This window comes from Catharus ustulatus, chromosome 4 (assembly GCF_009819885.2).
Source record: "Catharus ustulatus isolate bCatUst1 chromosome 4, bCatUst1.pri.v2, whole genome shotgun sequence".
NCBI lineage: Eukaryota > Metazoa > Chordata > Aves > Passeriformes > Turdidae > Catharus > Catharus ustulatus.
This window is the reverse complement of record NC_046224.1, coordinates 8,122,700-8,148,745: the sequence shown is the minus strand read 5'-3', so window position 1 is coordinate 8,148,745 and position 26,046 is coordinate 8,122,700. Positions and strand designations below refer to the sequence as shown.

General features: G+C 40.8%; 1 protein-coding gene across 3 annotated transcripts in view; it reads left to right on the top strand.

Annotated features, from left to right (window-relative positions):
• The window catches only part of GRM3 (glutamate metabotropic receptor 3), a 102,173-nt gene extending 76,576 nt beyond the window's left edge, over positions 1-25,597 (top strand). For all 3 annotated transcript variants that reach the window (XM_033056994.2, XM_033056993.2, XM_033056992.2), the window contains 3 exons: positions 15,034-16,100; positions 19,600-19,774; positions 25,051-25,597. In XM_033056994.2, the coding sequence (XP_032912885.1) occupies positions 15,034-16,100; positions 19,600-19,774; positions 25,051-25,124 (1,316 nt within the window). In that variant the 3' untranslated portion in view covers positions 25,125-25,597. The remainder of the gene's footprint in view (positions 1-15,033; positions 16,101-19,599; positions 19,775-25,050) is intronic.
• Positions 25,598-26,046: the final 449 nt, after the last annotated feature.

The window sequence follows — 26,046 nt, the reverse complement described above, 5'->3', positions numbered from 1 at the left end:
AACAAGCAGATGTCACCTTACTTCTGAGCACAGCAGCATAGCATGGTCCCTGCTCTGGGATTTAGCCATAAACATTTCCTGTCAAAAGTTCACTTCAAAACTCAATGCTCAGCCAGGCTGCATGGAGCACAGACCAAAGAATGCTGCATTTGCTATCACAGCAGATTGCAGCTGCAGAACTTCAAAGGCTGGCTGTGAGTTTACAGCAGGGAGTACCTGTGCAGGCTAAAGCCCAGCTCAAAGTCCTGCAGCACATGGCCCTGCTACTCTGTCATCTCACCTTCTCCTCAGGTCAGATCCCCCTTGCCTTCAGCCCTCACTCAGCAGGGAGGTCCTCATGGTCTTCCTTGTGATGCTTGTTTGTAGAATGAACCAGAACACACTTTCAGATGAAGGCAAAGCTCACATGGGCAGAAGGCATCCACGGCCTTGTTTATCATAAAAATTGTAAAAGTGTAATACATGATGGATTTGTAGCTAATAAAAGCAAGGAAAATGAGTGAATTCCCCAAGATACTAATTAAAAGCATACATGAAAAAGATGTCTAGGATTTATAGGAAAAAAATACTGCCTTTTCCTGGGACCAGAAATGTGTCATAGTGTTTAAAACCTTGCAAGCAGCTAAGGGACAGTCTCTGAAAGCACACTTGAGACTTGCTGTTTCAGAGCAGAGGAACAGCTGAACCTGCACAGTATTTTCCCATATTCTCTCCCTATTGGAGTTACATTGGAGTAACTACACAGAGAGCTGCAGCAAGATTTTGATGGCCTGGAAATCTTGATGGCTCCATCTACTTTCTCCTTCCTCCTGTCTTAATAGGCATCATGGGATCTGCTGTCCCTTTACTTTGGGTAAATTTACCCTCTAAGTGTAAATAAACCAATCTCTGCTTAGTCCTCCTTAAGATTTCAGTATGTTTATATATTAATATATACATATACTTTTATATATGCATTTATATTTATTTTTAATTGTGTGTGCTATAGATTCATAAAATTAAAGACTAAAGCAGGTTGGGTGGTCTCTAGTCTAACTTCCTGATGAAAGGTAAGGCAGCTGTGCAATCAGATAAATTTGCTCAGGTCTTTACAGACGTAAACTGGTTAAAACTAAAATACAATAAGACCTTTCCAATACCTAGTTTAGATTTGAAGTATCATGGTGGCAGCAACTGGTCTGCACTCTGGATGTGTTGTGTGTCACTTACTGCACTCTGTGAAGTGGATACCTGGGCTGGCAGAGGAACAGAGGCATTGTCATCTCTAGGGCACATGTTCCAAATAAAATTTCCATTAAAACTTCTCTCACCATGATGGCAGGTCAGTGACCCACCTGTTAATGGTGTCTGCTGTCAAGCCAGAGACCGTCATAAAAAGCTGCTGTTCCATGCAAACACTAATTGTCACTAATTCCCAGTAATTAGTCTGAGTGAGCAGGTGAAGAGGTTGGATTGTGTTTGTACCCCTTGAGATAAGCTCCAGCAGCTGAGGCCAAGGTGTGCTGGGCCATTGCTCCCCATCTACTCAGGGGCAAGGTACCTAACACCTGGTGCCACCACTGTCACCACTGCCTGCTGTCACCACTGCTGCCACTGCTCGCTGCCTGGTCTGGCACTGAGCTCCCATGGACAGAAAGATGGGAAATGCAGCATTAGCAGCAACAAGTTTTCTTCACAGTCCTCATGAATCTCTGGAAGTATGTTGCCTTTGGCCTATTCCCAGCTGGGTGTCATTGCTGGAAAGCCTGAAGAAACCACAGGCCAGCAATATCCCCAAACTTGTTATAGTGACATATTTAGGTGAAATTACTTTGGCATTCCCAATATTGCAACTAGATCTCCATCTCAGTTTCCTCTACTTGAATATTTAAACAACCCACCACTTCAGCTGAGCTATGAAATACTGAATATAAAATTATATAGTCTATGCCTTGTATGTCATTTATAGTCAGCTGCTTATCTCCTATTAATAATGTAGCCTTTAGGCAGCCATAAATCTCTAGATTTCACAGCATCCATGCAAGTGTGTAAATGAGGATGAGATTAGGCACCCTGTGTTTGTGGAGAAACATGACTGAAAAACAGCAATGATTTTCTTTCAGATCACATATTTGAGAGACAGAAGGTTTGGTAACCTAATTTCTCTAAATCACAGGCTCCTATGTTTTCCTGCTGCTTGTTTTATAATAGTTATTATTTTATCTTTTGTTTTGCTGGCAAATGATATGTGAATCCCAAACACTGAGGGTCTGTACAAGCCCTCAGAGGAGCAGGAAGTCTCATACAATCTTTTCATCCCCCAAATATGAACATTCCCTTTCCCAATCCTACTGGGTTTTACAGTAGGGGGGAACCCAGGACATACCATGGGATTATTCCTCATGCAGATTTACCTGGGAGAATTGTGTACACATAAGTAAAGAGATGTCAGGTCTCTTCTTTTTCCTGAGCATGAAGGGGAAGATATCAGGTGGGAAAGAAGACTTTGGTTCAGGATTCCTATCCCTTACATTTTAGCATCTATTTTGGCTCTGAAAAGCCTGTTGGAAGGACCAGATTCTTCTCTAATGCCTGCTACAGAAGAGCATTTTGGCACTTCCATGTCTAATATCAGTTAATCTCACATGCTGAGATACTGAGATACTACTGTAGACCACAATATCCAATAGGGGCTGACAAAGGCAAAGGCTGTGCTCAGAACATGACCACAGAAGTCTTGAGGATGAGGACAATACATGACAAGGTGATTCCAATTTACTGTTCTGAGTAATCCAGGTGTGTCCTGGACTTCCAGTGAGTCTCCAAGAAAATTCATCTTTTCAGAAGGTGATGAAGAAAACCACAGAAAGTCACAAATCCAGATGTCTAGCCCCAAATATGACAAAACCTATATCCTTGCTGGCAGCTAATAATTATACTACAAAGGCAGAAGTGAAAGCATAATCTATAGAAAAGTGTCTTTTCTTCTGAAATAACCTTAATAACATCCCTGGAAGACATTTTCTTCACTCAGTAGAGCACAGTACAAAGATATTTCCAGGCTAACAGTGGTCAAACAGAAACAGGGACAAGAGCAGCACAGCTGCATTAGTGAGACACTGACACTCAGCCTGGTGCTGCTATCTAGACATGGATCATGGCCTGAATCCTACATCAATTCCACATAGAAAGTTTGCAGACAAACTTGTCCCAAGCCAGCTGCTGTATTTGCACTTGTTAAACTGGAGCCAGATGATCATATGAATCTATTTCAGCTTTCTGGAAAACCTGAACTATTCCCTTTAAGTTTGTCTTTTCCATTTCTGATTCCCAGTGCAAAAAAACCCCACCACTCAGTGATACAGGCCTATTTCTCTGTAAAAAGGGACAATTAAATTAAACCCAAACAGTCATTGTTTCCATTAACATATTTTTCCCAAAATTTTTCCCATTTTTTTCAAAAAACCACCAGCTCTACATCTTCATGGAGCAGAAACTCCTGTTACTTATGCATGCTCTTCACAAACTGATCTTCTGCACAACTCCCATCAACTGCAAACTGGATGGACCTGACAACAAATGTGTGTGACTTTCATTTCCTCATTTGTCAGAGCCAAGTTTCTAAATACATCTAAAAGCATCTCAGAGAATGTCTGCCTTGGCATCACTGCAATATTTATGGTTATTTAGTTAGCAGATATAGAATATAATGTAAAAATATATTTCATTGCTGTTATCTGGGTGAGTCATTTCCTTTTGTTTCCTCCTTCCTGACATGAAAGTGTATTTGTCTGAGCACATAACAAGTGAAGACAAAGAATATTAAAATTCTTCAAGGCAAGGGGAACAAGACACATATCCATGTGCAGGGATATGAGGGGCAGAGAAACTTCTAACAGAAATTTCCATGAAATCCTTGCTTAGCATGACTACAGCAGTAATCCTTTGATTTACTCTTTTGCTTTTTGCTCCATCCATGGACAGCTCACCTGCCCACTGTTGGGATGAAAAGGGGTTCAACACTAAGGCAGAAAGGACCATGTCTCCAAATAGAAAGCCTTAAACTTAAGGCATGTATTTTGTAAAGAAATTACCAGGATCAGTTATTTGGGATGCAGGGTCTCTACACACACTTTCCTGAATGCATCTGAAGAGCAGCTCAGGGCCAGAAGCTGTGGGGATGGGAATGGTGCTTGCAAACACCCAGCAGATGGAAAGCAGAGGTTATTGTACCCCACAATCTCAAGGCCCCTCAGTCTTGCATCTGAATTTCATCTCCTACAGTTTTGCTTTTCTTGTACAAGCCCATCTTTCTACTTGGCAGCATATGAATCATCCCATCTCTTCTAGACTAATGACACATATACATGTAGCACATTTCTTACAAAAGAAATCCAAGACCCTTTCTGAAGGCTGAGAGGTATTCACTTTTTAAATGCATATCTGCAGTTGTTCCTCTATTCAGTGGAGGTTTCATGCAGTACATTTTTCTACTTGCTGCTATACACAGATCCCAGAAATCTGATGGAATAAGCTAAGGCAACAACTCCTTTGTACATATGAAATATTTACCAGTTCTGTGGCTGAAATATGAGGCTCAGCAAACACCATAGTTTTATTCAGGGAAGGGATTGCAGTGTGCTCAGAGGAAACTGGTGTGAGAAAGCTGAGGGAAGCCCAGGCTTGAGCAGAGTCCTCATGCAGACTGTATGTGCTACAGAAATCACAAGTATCTCTGCAGCTGAGAGAATACGGATATTCAGAGTGGAATGTGATTCCTAAGGGCTGCATCTGATATCACTTTGATCTGATATGAACCATATTTGTTGTATGGATTGAAAAGTACAGAGACAGGCATGAACACACATTCACAGGAGCACTCACCCACTGTTCTTTAAAATTTTACTTTACCTAACCCAATTCTGTAATAAGAAATAATACTTGATACATGATTGCTGAGATGGAATTTATAAAGAGTGAGCAGCAAATCCAAAATCAGTGGTCTTTACACCCCAAAGGGAGGGGGTGAACACCTCCTGGTGTTCAGGCAGCAGCACTGATGAGTTCCAGCATCCACAATCAGGGGACATCCACAATCTGTTCCTTTTCTTGGAGAGGTTGTTACTGGCCTTGTACCTTCTTGTTACTGCATTTGTTTTTTCACCATTCACAGGATGTTATGCACATGCTGCAAACATCCTCTTCTTTCTGTTAATTATGCCCTAAAAGCCATCTTCCCTTCTTCCCAAGGTGGAATTTGTGTAGGGATCAGTAGCTGACTGTTTGTGTGCAGCTCTGGAGCCTCAAGCATCTTCCTGTGCTTCTGCTACGGAACTGTTCTGCTCTCTTCCTGTGAGAACACTTTCTCTGTGACTCCAACTTTTACAAGAAGTCTTAAATTTGCTCCAAAACACCCGGACATGCCTGACCATATGCAGAAATTTATGGGGTGGGGTTGCTGGACTCTTCTAGCCTAAGCATCAGTTATGTCATTGCCTGTAACAGCAAAAGGTTATACTCATGTGGTTCCTTCCCTTGACATAAATAACTATATATCCTTATAAATAAATTTTACCTGTGGTTTCTATAAAAGTAAAATTTTCCCATGACATTTCTCTATTGCTCTGATGAATGCAGCAGCTGATCACTGCTCCAAGTGATCACATTTGTGTCAAAGATTGGCCTGCTCTACCAGGATAGGTTTCCACAGACAGTGGCTGAAAAATCTATGAAACTGGTATTGGGAACTGATGAAAATGTGCTGGAAAAGTTTGTTAAACTGCCTCTATTACATTTGCACATCCATTTGAATAAATAGCTAATGGCTAGTTAATGCTCCAGTAACTGAAAGAATAAAAAACCTATCTTTAAAGGCTCTTTGGAGAAGAAATTATCTCAAGCCAGAGGAAGGTTTGAGGCAGTACTGTTAATGTCTTTTCTAGATCTCTGAAACATTTTATCAGTCTAATCCTATCAATGTGTCTCTGCTTCCACCATAAAACAGGCAAATAAATCAACATTTTCATTTTACATTTTCCCCTGAGGTCCAGTGATTGCTGTTGCAGAACTGATTCAGTGGAGCAAAACATTAGCAAAAATGATTCTGTGCTCTCAGCTTTATCTTTTGTCCCTGAGAATAGAAGAATTTGCAAGTATTAATAGGACATGCATGTTGAGTGTTGTAGTATAACACATGCAAATGAGCACTGAAGATGTTGGGAGAGATGTGTTACCTTGGCAGCTTGTGTGTGATATGCAGGAATAACCTTAAAAGCCAAGAGTTATCCTTTATCTCACTCTCTTTTGCCTGAAATTTGTTGTTGTGAGAAGCCCACTTTGACCCCTCTGGCTGACTCAGCATTTGGTCAGCTGAGATGGACTCTGTTAAATACTGAATTAACTTGCAATTTCAGTAAATGTGCATTTCCAGCCACTGCCTTATTACATGGAAAAGACTAAAAATAAAATCCAGACTCATGCCTTTGCAAAGGAAGATGAGCACATTCAAAGTGTCTAGTGGGCTTTACTGTAAACATTTGTTTTATTTCTCCATCAGTGGCCAAAACTGAAGCTTTCGTGCATTCTTTGCCACATTTTGTAGGATAACTGGGGAACTATTGATGGAGGAAGTTACCCACCTCCCTGATGGCATCTCACCTTAGCCAGAGCTCACCTTCAATATCTTTCCACTCTCCATAGGAGATCTGTAAGAAAACTGCACTCCCAAAATAGACACTCTAATTAAACTTATGTTCAAGAAATATGGGTCACTTTTTTTCATTCACATATTATATTCCTAGAAAAAACTGATCCAGTCCAGAACCTTACACCATGTGATGTGTGAAACATTTACTTTTCCAGCTGTACTCCAATTCTTTTTCCTCCACCAGCATTATGTCAGATGTGCCAAATGCTATAACTGAGCTGCATAACATGTCTGAGCCTAAAGGTTCCTGTGTTTCACTCTGGTATTGAGTCTTCATTCCAGCTCTGAGGCATTCTACAACTCCTTTTTTTTTTCCCCCACAAATTGTTCAATAAATTTAAGCTTCAATTATTTCAAATACATGCAATCCTTAGAATTCACTACTTAGGGTTTTATTTCCCTAATGCAAATACAATTTCATTTTGCAAATTACCTCATTATTAGCAATTTGTAGGATGATTGCTGAGAGTTTTCAGTAGCTCCTTAACAAAAATAATAGCATAGAGTCATAAGATTTGTAGGAAGAAGCAATACCTTTATTAGACTGCCCACATATCTAGAAAAAAAAAAAGAAGCTTTTGGCATAACATCTTTTGTCATATCTTGTCTTGCATCTCCATCAGACCTTGTGTTTCTGAACTCTGTACTTGTAAAGAAGTGAAAAAAAGCTTTCAGCAATTACTCTGCAAATGGATAGTAATGAGGCTGTTTGCAAAGGGAAATTGTGTTTCCAGCAGGAAATAAAAACCTGATATACTAAACTCGAGGCAGAGTTGTTCCTTCAAAATAAATGAAGGTCGAATTTCTTGAGCAATGGTGCTGATGACCTAAAGCAGTGACCTTGGGCCTGAAAGCTTGTGCACTTCTTCCAGCTGTAAGTCTAATAAGAAATACTGCCTTTCTTAGACATTTGGAATTTCTTGCATCTTGGACTGTCACAGCTACAATATTTCTACTACTAAATAATAGCATTGTATAAGTAATTAAGTCCATGTCAGTCCACCTGATTTGGGAGTGTCTTCATATCAAGTCAATTAGGAAATAACAGCCTGAGGGTCTTATTTCATGGTTCATTTGCTTCTGATCTCTAAGGGCAAACTATCTGACTAAATTATTCAGAGCCTTGTCTAGAAACACCTCTCTAATCCTCAAGTCCCCACAGAGGAGAGAATGTTTTAACCAACTTCCTTTAATATCTTAATAACTAAATCTATTCATATTTCCTTCAGGCTGACAAAGAAGGGCAAAAATATTATTAGGTATTTAACACTTCCTTAGACAGCTGTGTATGCACTTTGGGGGTGGAACTTGCACATCATGGAACAGTGCCTCCAAAAAGAGAAAGATTCATCCCCTGTGATATAACCATGTCCCCAGTTTAGTCCAAAACTGAATTTTAGCAAAGTTAAAATACAGCTTCAGTCTCTTCCAGCTGCACCTTGGATGTGCTGGGAAGAGAGGGGTAAAAGGCATGGCAGCAGTTCCCAGCTCTGAGGTTACATGGGAATGTCCCTCACCCAATGTTCAGACTGGACACAGGGTACCCAAAACCCCTGAACTGGCAGAAAGTCTCAACCAAAACCACAGACTGAGAGCAACATTAATGTTCAGCACCTGACAGAGAACTCACCAGCCAACTCAAATTCTTGTCAGATCAAAACGTTTCAGGAGCTACCAAAGGCCAGCCCAGAACTTCCAGCTCCTGAGCTGATGTGTTGGTCACCCTAAAGAGGGGCCATAATTCTTCATAATGGGGCTGGGCTCCCCTTGCTTCTGAGTACAGAGCAGTGAGTTGGCCTGAGGGAGGAGTTAGGCAGTTTGAAGTCATGGTTTAATTTCCTTTGTAATTGCAAGTTGATTGCTGGTTTGAATTACATTGCATGCATTTTACCTCTTGTGCCAACCATTTCTTTAAGTGGATACACTTAAATTAAAAGAATGGTGTCAGTTGAAAGGCATTTCTATGTTGGAATCTCATGAATTACACATAATAATTATCAACCTAGCAGATTTATTAAAAAAAAAATAAAATAAAAACACCTTGGATGATTTTCCATAAGTATTTGTTTTATCTTAAACTAATCCAACCTTACCCAAAGAACTGCAAGAAATATTCTTAATTTCAGAGATGATTTGTATTTTTAAGGAGAAATACTATGAGTGCAGAATTTTTACATGCTTTTACCTTCCATGTCTCAAAATCCAAATGCTTTAAGAAAGAAGAAATTTTTTTTTTAATTCCTTAAATTTCCTGAAAAAGCATAAGGGCAGTTTCACAGTTTCCTTGAGGAAGGTTTGTAACTTAACATCAAGTTCTTTCTCCCCACGTCCTAAAGACCACACCTATGCCCAAGAGCCCTACAAGCAAGAGGACACCTGGAAATGTAAAACATTATGCTTGAGGCAAGCAATTCACAGGAAAGGTGGCCTGGGAGTTCTGTGCTCAGCCAGGCTGAGGATAGTGAGGATAATGACAAACTGAAGGAATTCTACATTTTCAGACCTTTTTATCTTACTTTGCAAACGTTGCCAGGCTGTTCTCTGTGATAGTAGAGATATGGGTAGCACCCCACAGCAGCCTGTGCAGACAGCTGAGACTCCTGCCCTCGGTGCACTGCAGAGAGCTGGGACATGCAGCAGCACTTGGTGCTCCAGCTGTGAGCTCTGAGCTCCAGACATTGGTGCCATCCATCTCACCTGACTTCAGGTACATAAACAGTGATGTACTCCAGACAGCCACACTCATGGTGGTCAACAGGAAAAGAACAGGTTGGCTGGGCTGTTCTGGATACCACTCTGAAGTGAGCCCTGGAAATCCTCATTCTCTTTTGTAGGACATGAGTTTGGGACACCTGACTCATCCACATGTATCCCTTAATAGATGTTTGCAACAAGGCCTGGGGAAAACATTTCTGTCTCTGACCAGTGTAAAAGTTGTGGGGGTCTATGACTAGTTTTAAAATTCCTTACAAGTGTCTAACCTAAGAGAAAAACTATAGACCTGAATGGAAAATCTGTAGTCATAGATAGGAAAATTACATTTGTAGGAGACCAATCTGTCTCATTTGTCTCATTAATTTCTTAAATGAGAAGAAGCAATGCTGCATATGACCCAAACACATCCAGAGACAGTGGTGCAGAGGTTAAAAGTGACTGCTTGTCTCTGTGGGAAGTAGTATTTTGTTAATTATGGAGAGGGACAATCTAGTGACACTTCACTCTTATCTTTCCCCATAGTAACTTTTAACTTGCCAAATTTCAATGTGCCTCTGCCAATCAGGTATGAAACCAACTGTGCTGTGCTGGAGCAGAAATGGGAGTGGGTGCATCAGGTCTCTGTTGCTCAGTCTAAATGTGCAGCCAAGCAGAAATAAGTCACTTTGACCTCAAGTAGCCATATTGAGGTAGAAATAAAAGAGAATGAAAAGAAATGTGCCTTCTCAGGGTCTTTTCTGATACTTTTCAAGATAAGGCATCATACACACAGATGAGCCTGTTGGACAAACACACCATATCCTATTATATTATTATCTAGGCTCTTTGTTAAAAAGACATTGCCCGGGATATATATGTAACAGGAAAAGTGGGAGGGGTGATTAAAAAATAACTATATTTTTCTGTTACATAAAAAATGTCTTATTTTTCAGTCTTAAAGCAGGATTTTGGAGTTTTTGCAGCACCATCTAGTGAGACTAAGGATGTTTTACTCAACTTTTCAGAAACTCCAGTATGTTCCCTCTTTACTTTCCCATTTCTATTTAATCACGATCTCCTCATAATCTTTGGAGTCAACAAACTGTGGAAGAAGGTACTTCCAGTGGACCCAACAGTCCTTTTTACATCTCTTTCCAAACATTAAATCTCCCAGCTTTGCCAACTGCCAAGCTGAAACACTGCAGTGCTTTCATCAAGCCTTGCTATTAATGAATTGCCTCCTAGCTAGTGAGCTGTGCCTCTGTGATGTGCACCTTGTGTAGAAAGAATACTCTGCAAACAAAGAACAGATGTGTGATTTAGTGGACATGAGGAATGCTCTTAGATGTAGGGATAGCTGTTGTCATTCCTACCAGGAAGTGTTACTGAGGATGTTTTCTATAGGACAGCATCTACACACTCAAATCTGTGCCAGACACATGCAAGAATCTGCAAAATATCCTTCCTGGCCCGAAGGTGTTCCTGACTAAAAAACCCAGTCTGATTCCAAGCCAGTTAAGATGACACACACCTTTCCCTATGCTGTTCAGCCTCTTAAAAGATTTCCAGTGCCTAATTAGGATGAAAACTGCTTTGTTTTCCTCATCTATTCATTCCTTGTTAAAAAATCCTGGAGTATTTTTCACTCAGCTGAGGCAATGTGCACAACTAGAAGTATTTAAATGTATTTCTCATAATACCTCTTCAAATAAAGATTTTGCCCAAAGATAAAATAAATTTCCCCTGCAGAACTTTCTTTCTGAAATTTTTCATGTCATCAAAAGCTGTACATCATTAACACCAAAAATATTAAAGATTTTTTAATAAAAGCAACTCACCTGCTTCCAACAGCAGATAAGCACATTTTTGCAAGTTATGTGACTGTTGGAAAAATTGATCCTGTTTAGGAAGATGGAAACAAATGACATAATTCACTACATAAAAGCTATGATGTTATTTTATGTTTTTATCTGTATCTGCTACTAAAACAGTCATAAATCTGCATTTATTCCTCTCTTATCTGAAGCTGAAGGAGTTTGTCCTCCACTTGCACAATGGAATCCTCTCCTCCAATAGGATTTCTCCAGGGAGCTGACAGAGTTTGCTGCCTCCACTGGAGTTCCAAAGATTTCTGTCTTCTGCCCTCCTGCTCTAATAAATGTCACTGCTGCTGCCTCTTCATTGCTGAAATGCTGCAAGCTGAACACAAAGCATCACTGCTATAAGTCTTTTTAAATTATCCTTTATTTTACTTGATAACTTCTTACACAGGGCTAATTCATTTCATGAAGTGCATGAGAAGAGGATTCAAAGGCTCAAAGGAGGCAAAGTTCATATTGTCTTAGCTAGCAGCTGATGAGATCCAGAGACTCTTGTCTGTCCTCTCCCAAGGGATGAATGTAAAAGAGCTGAGCTACAGCTCTGAAATAGACCTGCCACAAATACCTGCTATAAAGACTGTAGGTTTCCTCTCAAAACTGAGATATATATATATAAAAAATTTGCAGAGTGACTTATGATAGCCTGACATCATCTCTGGGAAAACTAATTTGCAAAAATGGTTATTTTTACTCTAAAGAATATGGTCCTGCCTTCTTGTGATAAGCATCTTTCTTACCTATCAGCATCTTAATTTTATGATTATTATTACATCATATTTTGTGAAAACATTTCTTTTTGGAAGTGATCCTACAGGACCTAGAACATGTTGATAAATGATATATAAAAATGCCTCAGTGATTTTATATATAATCAGTGGGTATATTAATTGCTGCCACCCAGTGGGCTCGTTTGTAGGCTTTGGCTCACCATACTATAATTTAATACATCATTGTTTGGTTAAATGATTTCATCCTTTCCATCTGAAAGAGGGTGATTTATTTTCCTCTATCAGCAGCCACTAAAAATGAATGTTTCAAGCTACAAGCTTTGGTTAACTTAGAACATGTTGTCCTACAAAAATCCTTTGTTTCTTGCAGCGTGGGAACAGCCCTGTGGAAGGCAGTTTTACTTGAGCTTCAAGCTACCTCTGTGTGAGATTACCTGCTTTGCCTTCTGGACCTACCTGCAAAGTCTAAGGAAAATACTTTGCTCTATTTAAATGACAAATATTCTATCAGAACTTCTATAAAAGGTTGATAAACATATTACACAGAGGGAATTCTGAAAAGTGCTGGTGCTTCAGACCCTCAGGTAACTTGCGCTGGGGCACTTGTGGCCTCCAAGGTATGCACTTGACAGCAGAGGTCCAACAAGCAGTTTGCAGTTTGCCTTCCTGACCTGCAGCTCCACTGGTGCCAGCGCAGTCACAGGCTCTGAGCCCTCCTCACCGGGTAACACTGAAGTGAATAAACTGGCTCTTAAAGCTGGGCTGCTGTGTTAACAGCTTCTGCAATCTATAGAAGTGTTATGAATAATGAAATAAGACACTGGCAATGACAGCACATTATTGAGGAGCTGTTAAGTGCTGCATTATGATTCTGTTTTAATGCTGCTCCTGGATCAGGGAGCTTGCACGCCTGTGCATGAGGAGGAGGAGGGAGAGGAGGAAAGCTGCTTAATATTCTTCTTGTTGACCTATATTTTGAATTTATCTACCTGTTTAATTTAGAGCATGTCCCTTCCAGCAGGACTAGCCATCTGAGAGAGGATTATGCTGCTCTTATATTTTGTGCTTTCAGAGGTCTTGCTGGACTACAGAGTGTTAGAACTAGATGCCAACAAACAAACAAACAAACAAAAAGCCAAAAAAAGATTAACTAAACTTCTTACAGGTTTCTGGGTTACCCAGTCCTAATTTGTAAAGTGCAAGAAAGACATGGAGCTCCTGGGGCAAGTCCAGCAGAGGGGCGGATTTATCACAAAGGTGATAAGGGGACTGTATCATCTGTGTTATAGGGACAGGCTGGGGCAGTTGGGCTTGTTCAGCCCTTAGAAGACACAACTGAGAGGGACCTCACCAGTGCATGGGGGTATCTGGAGAGGGCCAGGCTCTTCTCAGTGGCAGTAAGATAGAGACAAACACAGAAATTGGAACATGTGAACATGAGAAATAGCTTCTTTTATGTGCAGTGACCAAGCACTGGAACAGGTGGCCTGAGAGGCTGTGGAGACCTCACTGGAGATATTCCAGAGCTGTCTGGATGAATCCTGTGCCATGTGCTCTGGGATGGCCCTACTTGAGCAGAGGGGTTGGAGCAGAGGGCCCCACTGGTGGTCCCTTCCTACCTGAATTATTCTATAATTCCATGGTTCTGTAATCCTGCAAACCAGGGCTGACACAGCTGAGGTGGGAAGCAGCAGGAGAGGGCAGGGATGAGAGCAAGCAGAGTCTTGACTCAGAAGAGAGTGTAGGTGTCTTTAAATTCTATTCCAACTTTGCCCTACAATAAGCAGAAAGTTGGGAAAGAAATGCACTCCAAGTGCAGCACCTGAGGATGTGCAGGTCACAATTTCAACCCTCCAGGTGGAGCTTCTGTGCCAAAACCCAGTGTCCCTTTTACTGGCCTTAGCCAGAGTACTGAAAAATGAGGCAATGCTCCGCAGGAATAAAGGTGAAAGAAGTTGGCCTTGGTGTTTTAAAGAAGCTAAATAAATCTACCACAGGAAATCCAAAGTATCTGGAGATTGAAGTGAAGGAGGGTATTACACCCTTAAACAATATTGCTCAAGCTCAAGCACAGCATGGGCACAGAGGCAGGGAAAAAGATTTATTCCAGCAATGACGGTGGAACCAATTCTATGGCCAAAGACACTGGAAAATAAAATCACCTTTACTGTTCATCAATGGTAAAAAAAATCCTTTTGCTTCCTGCCTGTAAAGCTTTTTACCTTTGATGCTACAGCAAATGACCAATAAATCACATGGTAAATGCAATTTCCTCTCAGATTTTTAATATTTCTTCATTCCCTGGCCTCAGCTGGAGGAAAAACAAAACTCTCCAGAGCTTACCAGGTAGAAGTGTTACAATATTATTTTCACAGAAGGTCCCAGATCCAGCTTGTGGTTTTTTCATCTGCTCTCCAAACAAGATACAGAACCAAAGAAGCACATGCTGGGGACCTCAGACCATATAAGAAATATCAGAAATTGGTAAAAATGAAGCAAAATAGAAGGGATTCAAAACTTCTACAACAGAGGGAGAAGAGAAAAAGGTGTAGTAAGAAATTGTTGAGGACTTCGCGGTTACTTCTCCATCAGCCTAAAAATGAATCCTCTATTTGACTGCATTCCAGACTGTTGGCATCAAAACTGGCAACATTTAATGATCTGACTGTTTAATTTTTCTTATATCATGTCAGCCAAGTTTCACCAAAAAATGCTGAGACTCAGAAGCAGACCTCTTTCTTTCAAGAGAAAATGTGAGGGACAGGAGTGATGCATACTGAGAAAAATAATTAGAGAACTGATTTGTATCCTAGACAAAATTGGTCATCTTAGATTTATGAATGTAAAGTGAAATAGAGTTCCATTATCTGAGCTCTTCTTCCAAGTTCAAAACTGAGACAGACACAGACCTCTTGACTTACCTGTTGACAACTGAATTGTGTTCTATAAGCTGTCATGTGCCTGTGCTTGCCAAAGAGATGAAAAAGATATTGATGTAGCTTTGGTAATAACATTTCTCTATTTCTTTCTTTTTTTCTCTCCACAGCTCCATTCAACCCTCCCAATGATGCAGACAGTATGGTCAAATTCGATGCCTATGGAGATGGGATAGGACGGTACAACGTGTTCAATTTCCAGTTCACTGGAGACAGATATTCCTATGTGAAGGTTGGTCAGTGGGCAGAAACTCTGTCACTGGAGGTGGACTCTATCCACTGGTCCAGGAGCGCTGTCCCTGTCTCCCAGTGCAGCGACCCCTGTGCTCCTAATGAGATGAAGAATATGCAACCAGGAGACGTCTGCTGTTGGATTTGTATTCCCTGTGAAACCTATGAGTACCTGGCTGATGAATTCACTTGTGCAGACTGTGGGCCTGGAAAATGGCCCACAGCTGACCTGACTGGCTGCTATGACCTACCAGAAGACTACATCAAGTGGGAAGATGCTTGGGCAATAGGTCCTGTCACCATCGCATGCCTGGGCTTTATTTGTACTTTCATGGTCATTGGAGTGTTCATCAAGCACAACAACACGCCCCTGGTCAAAGCCTCTGGCCGTGAACTGTGCTACATATTGCTCTTTGGGGTCTTCCTGTCCTACAGCATGACTTTCTTCTTCATAGCCAAGCCTTCTCCAGCCATCTGCACCCTGCGCCGTTTGGGGCTGGGCAGCTCCTTCGCCGTCTGCTACTCCGCCCTCCTGACAAAAACGAACTGCATCGCCAGAATATTTGATGGCGTAAAGAACGGAGCTCAGAGGCCCAAGTTCATCAGCCCCAGCTCTCAGGTGTTCATCTGCCTGAGTCTCATTTTGGTACAGGTGGTGGTGGTGTCCGTGTGGCTCATCCTGGAGGCGCCGGGCACCAGGCGATACACGCTTCCCGAGAAGAGAGAGACTGTCATCCTGAAATGCAATGTCAAAGATTCCAGTATGTTAATGTCCTTGACATATGATGTCATCCTCGTGGTTTTATGCACTGTGTATGCCTTCAAAACCAGGAAGTGTCCAGAGAACTTCAACGAAGCCAAGTTTATCGGTTTCACAATGTACACAACGTGCATCATTTGGCTGGCCTTTCTTCCCATATTTTATGTGACATCCAGTGACTACAGAGTAAGTCTTTGGACCTCTGTTTCCATAAATTTTATGCAACACTTTAGAGGACCATGTCAGGATTCACTAAAGGCTTTTTTTCACTTCTGTTGTCCCCTGGGTCCCTTGAAAACAAGTTCTCTTTCAATGTTACCAGATTTTGGCTTACTTCTAAGAAAGGTGGTTTCATTTCTAAAACAGCATGTGCAGCCAGAGTTGGAAGGGATTAATTTTGTTAGTCTGATTGCAATAGAGGCATAACATATGGATTAAGTATTCTTTTGGGCTCATCACTTTCTGAAATCATAGTCCTAACAGAAAAACCCAGTAGATCATGACCTAAAATTAGTCATAATGAGTTATTTAGCAGAAATTGAGCTTAAAATAAAATCTGTACTAACCAATTTCCTTGTGGAAAAGAATCTGCTATTAAAACATGGTATTTCCTTCCAAATAAAAAATATAAGGATAGAATTTTAAAATTTCCTATGAAACCGGGTTTTTAGAAAAAAATCAACAAACTTCTACTTAGATACAGAACTTCTTATTCTTTCTGCACTTTTAAAACACATCCCTCACTGAGCAGCAAATATTGGTCAGCCTTCACCAGCAAACTTTAGAAACATTAAACTGTTTAAATTGTCAGATAGTGTTGCAAAGCTTCAAGTTCAATAAAATCATACTTTTGAACAGAAGGAAATTGTCTCAGAAAAAAGATTCAGGTCTGCTCCACTGGAAATCTCACAGTTATTACGATGTGAGAAGTGACTGGGGGAGAAGTGCCCTTCCAGCAATTTGCAGAGAATTAGTTCAACTTTCTGCCCAGAAGAAAGGTAGATTACCTTAGGGGAGTTTTATTGCCAATAGTGAGTACATGAAATAGATTATAAAACTGTGGAGCTAATAATGTCACTTAACATACTTTTGGTGTGGCCACCCTGGAACAATATATTTAGTACTATTTTGGTCAGCTTAGGAAATGTACAGAAAACCCCTAGAAAACAAGGATAAGTAACAAATGGCGCAGTGAGACATGCAGAGTGACAGTAAAAGAACTAAATATATTTAGTCTAGACAAGAGTAAACCCAGGGAGACGTGATCACAGACTATAAATAATTTCAAGGCAACAAAACGAGAGGAAGGGATTATTCAGTCTCAGGAGAAGTTAGAATAGCAAGTAATGGATTGAAGCTAATGAAGGAAGAGTTTAAGGAAGGCACTGGGGAACAGCTCTGGACACCCAAAGCAATCAGGAAGACAGACACAGTAGGAGGGAAATATCAGTGCAGACAGTCACATGAGTGGGCAGTACAGACAGTAATGGCCAAGAGGAGCATGCTTTGATTGTTCAAGCAGAATTTTACAGCCTTATCTCCCAAGTGGAGTTTTCAAAACCACTTGTGGGCATTGAATTTATATACAAGGTTCCAAAATAAACCAACTCAAGCACTATAAAATCTGCAGAAAATGCTTTTAACATCTTTTTGATACTTTCATAACAAGTCTACACTTCTGGGGTTGCTTTGAAAAGCCCATATTCAATTTCCAAGCAGTGTCACACATTGACTCTGAATCAAATTGTGCATTCCTAATGGAGTCTGGTAGCATCACCAATAAACAGCCCTGGAAACAGCCCCACTCAGCCTGGAGTTATCCACAAATTTTCTGAGGATACACTTGATCCCTTCATCTATGTCATTTATGATGATATTGCATAAAATTGGTCCAAATATGGACACCTGAAGGACACCTGAAATGTCACCTGAAGGCACACTTTTCACTGATGCCCATCAGGACTCCAAGCCATTGTCCTCTGGATGTGACCATCCAACCAATTTCTTACTCATCTAACAGCCCACCCATCAAATCCGTATCTCTCCAATTTAGAGAGATTGGTGCTGGGGGGAACCTATCAAAGGCTTAACAGAATTCCAGATAAATGACATCTGTAGCCCTTAGTTAAACAGTGCTGGCTGTCCCAAATCCCCCTGTTCTCCATGTGCCTTAGCATAACACATGGTGTAGTGGGATTTCCTCCACTCTGCCAGCACACCAGTCCTGTCTCTGAGGCTGGGTTACACACTGAACCACTGGAGTGACCTGGATTGAAAGGAGCCCTGTGGGATGGAGCTATTTTTAACCCAAATCATTTAATTGATTGAGTGTGTAATTATGCCAGCACAGCTGAGCTGCTCCAGGCAGTGCAAACCCTAGGAAAAGCAGGGTGGGGGAAGAGGGCTTTGATAGTGAAAAAAATGTACTTGAAATTACTGAAAGTAAAGGTAGCCTCGTTTACTGTTGTTTTGTAAGAAAACTCTGTCTTGTCTTACCTATACAGCACCCAGGTCAATATTCACCTGACCTGACAGCATAGGTCTGTGGACAAAATGCAGAGAGGTGAGGAGAATGTGAAGCTAAGGTGTTCTTTCCTCAGGCAGGCTCTGTTGGATCTTCCACGTTCACTCACCCAGTGAAAGCTGAGCACATTTCATGGTCCTTGCAACATCCACGTTGTGCAGTGATTATTAAATGGTCACATTAATTATCCTCACTGATGATAAACACCAGTATATATGTAAAGCAACAGTGTCCATTCCTTACTCTACTTTCCAATTTGCACCCATTATTTCTGACAAGGAGATATGAGAAGCATTACCCTGGAAGAAGGCTAATCTCAAAGAACTGCAGGAGTATAACTAAGGAAAAATGAGCCGTAGATGTATAATCATTCAAATTAAGCAATAGAGTTTAAAGCAGTTTAATTCAACATCTTAATTAAGGAATCTGCTTGGAAGAAAAGACTATAAACTGAAAATGAGGCAGTAAACTGGCACCTAGTTATGCTATTGAATAAAAAGGATAAAAGATAGACAGTGCCAGCAAAGCTACGCTGACAAATGCCCCAAGGCAGCTATTCTAAAATCCTGCAGACTTACAAACAATTCATTTCTGAGCCCAAAAAATGATGCCTCAAAATCAGGACACCTTTCAGACCCGGTCTGAAAACAGTCACCAGATATTATTTTTACTCCAAATCACACCTCTATTTCAGCAAGGGCTTACTCAAGTTCTCTGATTAGGATTGAGCTAGAGCTGGTTTTCAGATGGATGCTCTGCATGAGACACCTGATATAAAATAGAACATACACTGTGTGTGAGCTGGTTCCCACTGCAGCCAACATTGCTCAGATATTGCATGACAAACATTACAGAGGGTTCTCTCATCCAGCTAAAGATCAAGGGTAGGAGAGAAAGAGAGCAGATCTATCCTTTCTGTGCTAAAGGAGGGGGAATACACTCAATCTCTCCCTTACATGCAGAGACACAGGGCACCACCAGCACCTCATTCCCTTGACACTGGGATTGTGGATGATAAGGATACAACAGGGGTTACACCAGCCTGCACCAGTGCAAACCCCCAGGACTGTGGCTTGTGCTGTTATGTAGTAATGTTTCTAATATTTTGCATTTCAGACTTTCCATACTGAAACACAGTGCTTTGTGCCCACTCTCTCCTAGGTGCAAACCACCACCATGTGCATCTCTGTGAGTCTCAGTGGCTTTGTTGTGCTGGGCTGCTTGTTTGCACCCAAGGTGCACATCATCCTTTTCCAGCCCCAGAAGAACGTGGTCACTCACAGGCTCCACCTCAACAGGTTCAGTGTCAGTGGCACCGGCACCACTTACTCCCAGTGTAAGTACCCAGACTGCCAGCTGTGGGGTTGTGATGGGCTTGGGTAAAGACAAGGTGGGCTGAGCTATGTAACCCTGTGAAAGCATCATTTCCTTTGTGTCTGGGGAGGAAAGTCATGGCAGTCAGCTCAGAGCCTGCTCTGAAGCTCACTGGAGTCAGCAGAAGGTTTTTGGGGCGCACTGCCCCCAGGCTGATGCACACACCAAGCAGCCCCCGTGTCTCAGCGTGGCTCTGGCAGTGTGACAGGAGCAGATTGCCTTGGAATGCTCCTGTCAGAGCAGCACTGACACGATCTGGGCCACAACGCAGCGTGCTCTCAATGGCTCATCACCTGCATCATAAGGAAAGGCTCCAAGTCTGCAGAAAATGCATCCAAGGGATGCCATAAACTGCATCTGTATGCTGAGCATGATCAATAGCCTTTGTCAGTGCCACAGCCTGGAGAAGCAATCAGTGTTCTGTTGCAAGGACAGCTCATTTGCTCTGATTCCCTTCTTTCCTTCATCTTCACTCTCTTCATCACAAGCAGGTTCACAGCTGTGATTTTGAGGCTGTCACTCTCTTTCTGGGTGAGTTGCTCAGAGAGTTTCATGGATTACAAAAAAAAAAAAAAAAAAAATAGGTCACCTGTATATTTCTGGGGGATTTTTTCTTTGTCTAGCTTAACTAACTCATCTAAGATGGGAGCACACAGCATTCACAGAGCTCTCTGGACACCATGTCCACCCTGGAAATCTAATTGAAAAGTGCAATGCAACTATAAAGAGGAAGGGAATAAGAAACACTGGAAAGTGGGGACACAGAGCAAGGCTTTTCCAGCAAGTCCACAATAACCTAGCCTAAGGTTTTTGAGTGTCACTTAAATTTCAAAATTGTCTCAAAAGCTTTGGCACTTCAGATTTCAGACAGAGCATGGAAGTAAATTGGCACCCTAATATGTATCACATTAGCAGGGATTAGGAAATGAAGGGATCCCAGCCATCCTTGGCTCTGCATCCCAAAACACACTGTGCAAGAACGCCCAGAGTCCCTTAAAAAGAGATCAGCCATGTGGCTCTATAGGTCCCCAGTGTCATCAGTCAGGACTGCATCCAGTCCTGACACCAGAGAGCAAACACTCCTTGCTATTTTGGAGAATTTAATGAGATGGCACTATGTGCCTGAAGTGCTGAACACTCCCAAAAGACCAATCAATTCCCAAAATCTCTTACCAGTGCGGGCTCTTGGTGAAATGGTAAGTCCCACAAGATTCTTTTCATTCATTATCAATTTTGTGTAAGTGGTATTTCCAAGTTTTTTAATATTCTCATGCTATGGAAAGAGCTTAGAAATAATTTTGATTCATAAATACTTTGTATTGGATTCTGGATTGCATTTTGGAATTTGATACTTCTATTTTAATTATTGGAAAACACATGTTTGTGTAAGCATGCATGCAACTGAGAGACATCCTCAGTGCACATCTTCACATTAAAACCTGCATTTTCAGGCTTGTGAACAGCTTGAGTACATTAAGAAAACATAAAAATCCAGACTTACAATCTCTTAGGACTTCATTGTTTAGAAAGTTTGCTGCAGTTATTTACTTTTACTGCTTACACGTAATTGAATCAGGGATGCTCACTTTGATGGGCTTTTTAGACCATGGAAAGGCAAGGAAGTAGGGCTAAGAGGTTCATCACACACAAAGGAAATGGCCCCATGGTTTCCATCTTGGACAATTATTTGGGAAAATAACACTGTCTATCAAAGTGACAATAATTTCAAGATGAAAAATCTTCCCTTACTCCCTTCCATTAATTTGTAAATTATTTTAAATAAATTTCCATTATTTTTCTTAACTGTTTTGTCATTTATAAAACTCCAAAAAGGCTGCCATCCAAATTAGTTCTATTCTTTGTCTAAAATATTCTTCTCATCACTCCTGGAGCTGTCAGCTTGTTTTTATTTTGGTCTTGATGGTGTTTTCATCATTCAGAAACTCCTTAATACCAAACTCATCAAAATTAGCTCTAGGGCATTCTAGGAACTTTGAAAAGCCAGTTCTGCATTATCAGAGCTCTGGAGGTCAGGGCTTTTCCTATCTCCATGGATTCCCACCTGCATGGCATCTCAGGGTTGCCACCACTGATCATGAATGCCATGAGCATAGCAGCTCTTGAACAGCAAGTGACACAGAGACAGTTTTTAACATGGCTTCCTGAACCATGAAAACTGGTCAAACACTCTGAGAAAAGGTGACAGTCATTTCGTTTTTGGGTAGTCTAAGTGTTAGTGTGGAGCTTTGATCATTTTGATAGCTGAAGTCTGGACTAAAAAAATAATATAGATTTAAGCCAAATAGATGCAGGGTAAGAGTCTATTTAGGTATATGACATGTTTTGGAATGTGTCTATTTGTGCACATTGTTTTGGTTCTGAAATTTCCTATCTGACAGTGTGCTGCATAAGTTCTGCTGCCCCAGCAGTGTCTCCTCCATTGAGATACTCCCCTGTTTTCCTCTTTTATGGGCTTCAGCACCCATGGAACTTCACACAGAACTCGCCTTCCTGAATTCATGACCACGTTCATGGTTCAGACTGAACTTTTACACCCAGGTGTCATTTATCCAAGTTACATCCATGTGGAGAGCTGCACACAGAGCTGAGCTCCTCCAGGTGGCCTGCACAGGGGTCAGGAGGAGAATTGAACCTATTGTTTATAGCCAGACTGGCAATTTTTTTCCCTTTGAATTTATTTTCCCAGGCCTGGCTCCAAACTAGCCCTGATATAACTGAGATCAGCTCACAGCTGTCCAGCTGTGAGCATGAGTGGAGGAGACAATGCTCTCAGGCCATGGTGTGATTCTTGGGGTTGCCCTGTGCACAGCTGGGAATTGGATCCTTGTGGGTCCCTTCCAAGCAGGATATTCTATGGCTCTATGATTCTAAGTGGCACACTGACAGCAAATTCAGCTCTGCCTGTTCTTGGTTGTGCGGGCAAAGCTGCAAGGTCACCATGGCAGTGCTGGGCTCTTGCATTGCACCTCTGTTTTTTTTCCTTGGATTAGCTAAGCAAAATGAGGGACAGCCAGGAAGATCAAAAGCATGAACTTGAGCCAAATCACAGCTTCTGCTGATGTCACACTTTTGTCCTTGGTCTCAACACAAAGTGAAGGTGAAGTGTCTGTTGCATATCCAGCAGAATTCCAGGAAACCCCTTGGTGGCTGCGCTAAGACACAGAGTGTAGCTCAGAACCCTGCAGGGCCAGTGATTAACACTGCTGAGGTCTGTAATGAACAGCAAGGTCTTTTGTTCTGTCTCAGGAGAGCTGGATGCTCAGTGTGAGCACTTCACTTCACCCAGCAGAGTTAATAACTGCATCCCAGCACTGCAAGAGAGGTACATGCTGTGCAGGAAGCCTGGAAACTTAAAAGGCAAGGCCACTCATTTCTCGCCTACCACCATATATTTCTGTCCAATTTTTATATCCTCCTGACCCAGTTACCATAGTATTTGAGCTATTCATGCTTGTCAGTGTGTTGGACTTCAAAAAAAAAAGCCTGGAGCTAAAAAAATTCTGGTTAAGTGACTGATGTTCATGGAAACAAAATGCTTTTGCCTGTAGCCATACTGCAGTAGAACAGAGATTTGAATCAGAAATCTTCATGAGCAGAACTGATTTTTCTATTTTCCAACAAAAATAGAAATAAAAGTAACAACAATTAAAAATATCCAACAGCTTAGGTTATTGTGCTGCCACAATGTTATACAGTTATACTCAGCTAAAACTAGAATAAAAACCAGAATACAATATACAAATTATTTTTACAAATCACAGACATGATGCTCTGTGGTTTTTACACACAAAAGTTGCTTCACACCTGTGACTCACATCTCACAACACATCCATGTTGTGAAATCAAATTCCATTGACCTAATCCAGAAGAGGGGCCCGTTCTTGTCTCTCCTGTCCTCTGAGTAGTAGGTTAGTCCAGTAGATGCCTCTAAATTTATTTTGTTAAAGCAACTCTATTTTCCATTAAATATTTATTCAATCAATTAAAAAAAAAGAAAATTACCAGCTGATTTGAAAAAAAGAACAATTTTTTCTAAAAAAATTATACTGAGCATCTTTACAGAACCAGTGTGCAACTGAGAGTGCAGCCAGCAGCAGATGTGGAAGATTGAGCATGCCCTTGTCAGCTGCATAAATTGCTTTTTACACTGGATGATTGAGTTTTCTTAGTCACTGCTTGCCATGTGTTTTCTTTGATGAAGGCATCACATTTCTCTGGGTCACTGTTACCATTAACCTGATGTATCTTTCAAAAAGCAGCATTATGGTGCCCTGAGCAGAAATGTCACAGAGCATCTGAAAACACATTCCTGATGCCCAATGGATAATTTTAACAAAGATGAACAAAACAGTTTGCTTATAAATTAAAATCCACCAAAAAAAAAAAAAAATTAAGCAGAATAGGGTAATATATTCTCTGCTCAAAGTACGAATACATTTGGAAACAGATGGTATGCTCAGATTCAATTGTCACCTAATACCACTAAAGCAATGAAAAACTGATGTATAAAATGTTATACCATGTAAACAAGTTTATCAGAATCTGATTCTCACCTCTGGATGCATACTGAATCCTGATCCAGAACTCCTAGAAGTGAAGCATATTATAGGCAGAAATTATTCTGGGATTAGGTGAGAAATTACCTTGCTTTAAATTCAGTTATTAAAAATGTCTTCATTTCACCCAATATGTTCTTAGAATTCTTATTTTTGTTAATTAAAAGGTGACTGACACAGAATTCTAATATGGTAGATTACCTCCTGGATTTAAAATTAGGTATATTTTCTGCATTAATGTCTTGTCCAATTATGTGAAAGCTCAAAGGATCAGACCTTAGCATTTCTTGCCAATAAAACACAAAAATCCAAAGGTTCACTGTTTTTCTGTGGAGATATTTTAACATCATTATAGCTGTATTAATTCACACACACATGCAAAGTGCTACAAAGTGAGATCCAGTGGCACAGAATCATCAAAAGAAAAACAAAACAACCCAAATCAGGTTTCTTCAGAGGATGCTTCAGGCTGAGGTCTGAGCTGCCATGTAGAGGTGCAAGCAGCACCTCCACCAGCTCTGCTGCACAGGCAGTGATTTTTTATTGGGCACCTTGCTTTAATGGGGTGAGATGGTCCAGACCAATAGAAATTCTAAAGCTGTGTGTTGTCCCTTTTTGCTGCCCTGAAGTTGGTTGATTTCCCCCTCTCTTTCTTTTCCAGCATCAGCCAGTATGTACGTGCCAACCGTGTGCAACGGGAGGGAGGTTCTGGACTCCACCACTTCGTCTCTGTGATTGTGGCTCGTGGTTCAGTTCTTGAGTTTTTAGACTGTTAGGAAAAATTTTGCACATGTTGTGCACTCCAGAGAACACCAGAAAACAAAAGACATCCAAGCAAAATTAGTACCTTTTTTTAGAAACAGTGTAATAAATTATTTTTGAGGATTGTACAGTATATAGTGACGTTCTGGAACTTTTTAGACTGATTTTAGCCCTTCTGTTGTTAACGGTTGTAAGGGACGTGTAAATAACCATGGTTCACAATGTGCATAGTCCTGCAGTAAGGGAGTGATTGTTGCAAGCACAGTTGCAATGTTAGGTGACTTCTTTCCTACGGATTTTTTTTGTAGCTCCTTGTTGTAATTAACCTAGACTGCATTTCTATGTTGTATATTACAGTTACCTTACGTGTAACAGGTTGGTTTTCTCAGCACAAAACAGCAGTATTAATGTAAAGGCGCCAGTAATAAAAAGATAAAAGTTTTTCAGCATGGTTTTATTTTTGTTTCTTACTCTCTCAAGGTCATTACATTTTTCTAGAGAGAAGGTTAGATAAAAAGGGTAAAAAGTCTGGAGTGTGTGTACACAGGCATTTGTGTGTTGGCTGGTGCCTGTGTTATAAAATCCTTATTACAATATATGTGCTTATGATTAATGCTTTTTCAAGGTCATTCAGAAATTCCCTCTTCTTAAGACCCCCTCCCAACACACACACATTATTAAAGCATCTCAATTTATTTTTCTGTTATTAAAATATAGGTTAATTTTAAAATGTGAAAATGTCTATTTTCATCTTAATGAGATATTAGCAAAAAATTTTTGATTTCTGGTTCACTCATTTGGCACAACTAAATGCTGTCATGCACACAATAGATTGGTAGCATATAAAAACAAAGAGAATTTAGATTAGGTTGGAAGAAAATCTGTCAAAAAATTA